Source organism: Apodemus sylvaticus, chromosome 1 (genome assembly GCF_947179515.1).
Source record: "Apodemus sylvaticus chromosome 1, mApoSyl1.1, whole genome shotgun sequence".
Taxonomy (NCBI): Eukaryota; Metazoa; Chordata; class Mammalia; order Rodentia; family Muridae; genus Apodemus; species Apodemus sylvaticus.
Window position 1 is genome coordinate 52,513,234 of NC_067472.1, and position 6,575 is coordinate 52,519,808.

The 6,575-nt window shown below is 49.3% G+C and overlaps 1 protein-coding gene across 1 annotated transcript in view; it reads right to left on the reverse strand.

Moving 5' to 3' along the window:
• The window catches only part of Slc15a3 (solute carrier family 15 member 3), a 15,436-nt gene extending 9,692 nt beyond the window's left edge, over window positions 1–5,744 (reverse strand). Inside the window, exon 1 of the mRNA XM_052189783.1 lies at window positions 4,542–5,744. Coding sequence (XP_052045743.1) covers window positions 4,542–5,099 — 558 coding nt within the window. The 5' untranslated portion in view covers window positions 5,100–5,744. The remainder of the gene's footprint in view (window positions 1–4,541) is intronic.
• Window positions 5,745–6,575: the final 831 nt, after the last annotated feature.

The window sequence follows — 6,575 nt, forward strand, 5'->3', positions numbered from 1 at the left end:
TTGCTTGTATATAGGTACACATGTCCTGAGGGTGCTCATGCACATGTGTGGGAGTACATACGGAGGTTTGGGGCCTGTTATCAGGAATCATCCTCAATTTGCTAGTTCACCTTACTCTGTGAGGTAGGGTCTCTCAGTCAAATCCAGAGTTCACCAATATGGTTAGTCTCCGTAGTCAGGTTGTTCTGGGGATCCTATCTCTGCTTTCCAAGGCTGAAATTACAGGTGGGCCACCAAGTCCGCTTGCTAACCTGTGTGGGTTCTGGGAATTCAGACTCTGGTCTTCGTACTTGCACAGTGAGCAGAGTAATTGCTGAGCCATCTCTCCCGTCTCTTCTCCTGAGAGCCAGTTAACAACTGAAACACTTTCACCCAGCTGTTTTTATGTGCTCATGACACACATTGTTTTTTTTATTGTCCCCGACTAGGACATACAACAACTGTCTTCAAAGCCATTCTGCTCACTTCTGGTTGATTTATTCCTTTGTCTTTGAACAACCCACACTGTGCATTACTTTCAAAATCAGCAAAAAGTCATGAAAGTCTCAGTTCATTCCACACTGTTAATTGTGACCTCTGCTGGCTACTGAAAGATTGGACTGAGACTGATCAAGAATTTCATCTGCAGCTTGAGTTGCAACCTGAGTACCGTGTGGAAGTTTGCCCGTCTGAAGTGCCTCCCTCCCTTCTATCCATGTTCAAACAGCAGGTGGGCAGAGGTGCCTCTAAGTGCAGAGCATTGAGAGCAGGCTCTGATCTGATGAAAAAGTATCTTTCACAGACCCCTTAGCAAGGTCCCATCTCACTCCAGGATTTAGGTCAACCTACAGTAGATCCTCCCACTCTGGCCTGCACTGGTTGCATTCTCAGACCATGACCCCTAGATTTTGATTCAAAAGCTCAGAAGAAAGGCTCATACTCCTGTATTTATAAAAAGTCATAAGAACTAAGGGTGACTTCTCAAAAGAATCTGTGTGTGTGTGTGTGTGTGTGTATGTGTGTATGTGTGTGTGTATGCATTTGTATTGGGGTTTAATTTATGTTTATGCTTATGTGTGCATGTGCACAAGTATGTTGAGGTTTATCTATGTGTGTACATGCATACATACATGTGCATGTATATGCTGAGGTTTATCTATGTGTAAGTGTGCACTGGGGTGACAGGCATGTGTGTTTACACTGTGCTTTTTACAGGGCTTCTAGGAATCTGTCTCAGGCACTCATGTTTTTGTAGCATGTAGTCTTACCCCTTTGCTCTATACCTTCCATGCTGAAGGTCCATCTTAGGACCTCATGTGTAGGTCATCTTAGAGATACACATGTGCTCTACCACTGAGATACATCCCCCACCCTCTTTGACTTTTATTTTGAAACACATTTTCAGTAAGCAGTAGAGACTGATTTTGAACTCACTCTTCAGCTAATGGAGAATCTACCATCCTCCTTCCCAACCCTCCCAAGTAGCTGGGATTACAGGCATGCCATAACAGGTCTGGGTAACAGCCGTATTCAAATAACCACCAAATCTCAGAATCCATCACTATCCTTCCACCCTTTCCAAACATGAAATACATATTTCCACTTACTAAGAGGATTCTCCCATGCTTTCCTTGCAGCTGTTATGCTGAGGAAGAGATAAATGTTTTTCTTTTCTTTTTCTAAATGTAAAGTTATAATCGGTACAGATGTGCTTAAAATTGCAGTGCCTTTGGGATTCCATGAGGTACCCTTGGCGAATGCAGGAGGGGCACAGCCATGTCAGCTTGCTGAGAATCCTTGCTTGGACCTTCAAGCAGAAAGCTGAATACACCCCATTATGAACAGCTACTCCATTTATTAATTGGAAGTAAGCACATATGACAAGTGTAGCTGGAAGGGAGAGACCAGGCAGCCTGTGCTGGATATAAATGAGTCCTTCTGGAGCAAGCAAATACCTTGTGGAGAATGATGGATGGCCCTTCCCGAAATCAGCAAGTGTCTGAACTCGCAGCTCCCAGGCATGGCTCTTTTCCAGATGGTGCCAGACTCCCCACATCCCTAGACCGACTACTTAATCTCCTGAATGCTACAGCAGCCTGTCCAGTGCTCGGTGCTCGGTGTTGGCAAACCCCAATCCTGTGGCACTACCCCTCTCTCCACTGAGTAGAGCCGTCTCTTAAGAACTCAAATCCAGAGAAGTCTACGCTGCCTCAAGGCAGTCTGGTGTCTCTACACTGTCCTAGGAGGTCGAGATACAAAGACAGCAAACATTACAGGGATGTGGGAAGGGAAAGGAGCCCTTCAACCCAGAGTCTGGTTTGAAGCCTGTCACAGACTGAGATTCAAGAATTTCAGCACAATGAATTTGTTGTGATGGCTGCTAACACAGAAATAATATTTACCTTATACATAGTGATTTTGTGTTAAAATAGCAATGACTGAGCTCAAGAGATGACTTACTGAGTCAAACCGTGGCTGTTACAAAGGCTGTGATCTGTTGTCTGGGCAACCAGCTCTTCCACCAGAAGGAAGAAGAGAAGAGATGCTCAGTGGTTGAAGCCCTTGGAAGTATGGTGGAAAGGCCACTGATGAGAGGCCAGAAAACAGAGATGGTATCCTTTAGAAAATGTTCACAAGCTTGTTCCAGGAATCCCAACTGCTAGTGGCAGAGATGCCCTGTCACCCTATCAGGGCTGAATTTTGATCAACAGGAACTGCCTAGATTTGCATAACTCTCATTTGCATAGTTAATATTACCCAACAGAAAATTCTATATATAGCAGCTTGTGCTAACCTCGGAGAACTGTACACTACCCATCTGAGCTGTCTTCCTTCTCAAATCACATGCCAGGAATGCCCACAAAGAGACTCATTTTTAACCAATGGAGACTCACACATCAATACCCTGTGCTGTAGTCAGCATAACAGCTACTTCCCAGCCTGCTGTCCCTTGTAGCACATTCAATAACGATAAATTTTTCTTTGTATTTGGTTTTGGAGAGTAGGTTTGTTACTTGCCTGTTAGCCCCTGTTAATAGTCGTTCACCCCTGTCTATGCCAGGGTTTCAGGGCAGCCGGGAATGGGTAAGTAGTGGGATGTCAATCAAAGAATAAAGTTAGTAGAAGATGGGACATTCCTTTCAGTGAGTATCGGGAATCTCCCCGTCTCAGGTTGTTCACAAATGCCTGTAACTCAAGCTCCAAGGGACCTTCTGTGGACCTCTCCTATGCACATGTGCACATATACTTGCAAAGACACAGACGCACATAAGCAAATGCAATAGTGCTATTTTTCTTGTTTGTTTGTTTTTCGAGACAGGGTTTCTCTGTGTAGCCCTGGCTGTCCTGGAACTCACTCTGTAGACCAGGCTGGCCTCAAACTCAGAAATCCGCCTGCCTCTGCCTCCTGTGGCATGCACCACCACTGCCCGGCTAATAAGTGCTATTAAAAATTATGGGAACTCCTTAGTAAGGACTCTGGTCACAGTCAGGAGTGTTGGGTTGTGGATGTCAGCCAGACAATGCATTTAAAACTGTCTACCTCCTGAGTGCTTTTGAGGAAAACAGAGTAAATTAGAGAGAAGTACAATTCACCCTGCTCACACTGCCAGGCCCCTCTCCCATGGACATGTCATCTTTCCCATGGTTGCCTATGTGTCTGTGTTTCTGAATTCTGCCTGTGATTATTCACACCCTGTGTGGTTGTTTCAATAATATCCTCTACTAGTGTATTTATTATCAACTCTCTAGTTTGTGCACAGTTACCAAAACAGAGCCATGTCAGCAAGACTTGAAGTCAGTCGTTTACCCACTGCCTCTGGTGTTTCTGGGTGAGAAGAGGCTGGCTGGCTCCTGCACCAGCACCCAAGGCCCAGTGACACATTTAGACAATGTGTCTCAAGCTGGGCCCTGAGACTCGGCTGCTTCACTGTCCCTTAAGACCTGCACTCTGTCATCTGAGAAGTTGAGGGGCTACAACACTAACCACTTGGGAGATAGTTAAGAGGACCACGTTAGGCATGGTGGCTCACACTTGAAATCCTAGCACATAGGAGTCTGACTCAGGGGCATAGCCACAAATGTGAGGCCAACCTGGGCTCCTTAATGAATTCTAGACCGATCTGGGCTACAGAAGTGTAACCTTATGTTAAAACAAGAAAGACAGACAGACATACACTCACACACACACACCACTGGGGCAGACTTGGTAGCACACCAGCGTTTGGGAGGTAGAAGCAGGAGCTTCAGGAGTTCATAGCGCTCACAGACACAAATCGAGTTGGAGGCCAGACTGGAATGCTGGCACCCTGTCTTAAAAAATAAAAGGCGATAGGCCTGGGGCACGGGGCATGGCTCAAAGGGCCATGGGACCTGGGGCCAATCCTACTGAGGCTCCTACATGACTTTTTCTAGAGTGAGCAGCCCATCTACTTTCATATAAGGAAACTGATGTAGAGATGGAAAATGGTTTGTCTGAAGTCCCTCTGGAGGCTAGAACCTCCATCTCAGGATCCCCCGCCATCCCCTTTGGCCTCTGTGGCACAATGCCTCTGGCCACTCACCTGGTCAGCCCCGAACGATGTGAGGTTGCTCCTGACAGAGCTAGCAGCCAACGCCAGGAGCAGCAACACTAAGTAGAGGGTGGTCGCGCAGTAGGGGCTGGACCAGGAGCCTCGGCAGTTTGGGGATGGGCAGGCAGGTTCCAGTGGCAACTGGGGCATCTCTCCACAGAAGGATCTGCGGCCATCATCGGTGATGGTGGTGAGCAACAAGCCAGAGGCGGCCAGGTAGAGCAGCAGGCTGAGCGAGATAGCGAGGAAGCGGCCCAGGTACACGTCGGCCAGCCAGCCCCCCACTGGAGCCAGCAGGTAGGAGGCCCCAAGGAAGAGGAGTGTGGCCCGCGACGCATGCTCGCCGTCCCAATTGAAGTTCAAGCTGTTGAGGTAGAGCACGAGGTTGGAGGTGACTCCAAAGAAGGCAGCGCGTTCCAGCATCTCCACTAGCAGCACTGCAGCTGCTGCTGTCCGTCTCCACAGTCGGGGACCCCGCGGACCTCGGGCCACCAGCGGTTGCCGCTCTCCCAACCTGCTTGGCTGCTCTTCGGTGCGAGGCGCGGACATCGTGGGCTTCCTGTGTCTGTGACCTAGACTCTCTCCTCTGCCCTCCCCTCGTCTCCCCTAACCCGGATTGCCCTCTTTTCTCACCCCTTGTCTCCCTCTCGTTTTCCCTCAAGTCCCTCTCTTTGCTCCTAGTTTCTATCTCCACTTTAATTCTCTACTCTCTCCTCCCACTCCCCAGTTCTTCGCGTTCATCCCGCTGTGCTTCTACCCAGTCGGCTCCTTTCCTTCCTCCACTCTGGCCTAGTCTCCCCTCCAACCCCACCCCGTCGTCATCCTGTTTGCTCCACTTCTCTATCTTCCTGGCCTCCGTTCCTCCTACTCTCCCCTGTTAGCTGCCTTTCCTCAACTGCTGTCCCTTTCTCTTATGACACCAGGGCCTCAGTGTGTTCCCGGGCCCTGCCACCTCCTCCACACACCCCTCTTTGCCTGACTGCTTCTCCTCCTCCCCTAGTCCCTTCTTTCTCTTCCTCCCAGCTTAGCCTCTGTCCCTATTTTCTGCTTCTTAAGAAACTCTGGGCTTCCCCTTTTCACGGGTCTTGTGGCCGCCTACGTCACCCAGTATTTAGGAGAAATGAAAGTCTGTGGGTCACAGGGTTCCTTCTCATCCAGGAGATGAGAAGGGTTCCTTCTCTTTCCAAAAAAATCTCCCTTCTCCTGGGTGGTTGTCGGGGCCAGGAAGGGAGTCTTCCTTTCAGTTTCACTCCAACCCATGTCCCTTCCCATCTGAAAGCAGCACCCTCTTCTGTTAGAGTTTGATTGTCTCTGTAGCTGGGGACTTTGGATGAGGCAGGCAGACTCTGAGGGGCATCTTCTGCCCAGGGGACCACATTTGGAGGAAGTTCAGGATCCTTCAACACTAACATGGGGTGGTGATCTGAGATCAGTCCCTTGGATCTGTGAAGGCCACAGGGAGGAGCATTTGTAGGCCTAGGTATCCCTCCACAGACCCAGAGACAACCCCAGTAGGGGTGGGGAAGGGAGGTGAGAAGTGACTGGATCCTGGTATCTGAGTCCCAGGGCCCACCACAGCCTGTGTCAAGGGAAGTGCTGACATGCTCTTTGCATTGCAAAAGCAGTGGAGGGGAAGGAAGTGGCGCCATATGGGAGCCGCAAGATTGACAGGGGCGCTGACCTCAGACTAAATCACAGTCGCCCCTTACTCAGATCCCTCTGGTGCCTCACAGGGAAATAAAGACAAGCCAGTCACTTCTTGACCTGAAAGTTTAAAGGGCTCTGACCCTTACCTCTGACTGCGTCTCGACCCACTGAGTGTGGTCTGCTGTTGTTTCTGCTCACCTCTAGGCTAAGCCCCTCGGCTGGCTCGGTGCCTTGTTTTGTTGTCTCTTGTCTTCCTCGAACCCTTCACGAGGCTACTTTCTCTTTTCTTAGGTGAAAGATCCCCCTCCCAGAGCCCCTCCCAGATGCTCTGAGGTTAGAGCAACTGGGTTTTCACCGTCACACATAGCAGCCAGGTCA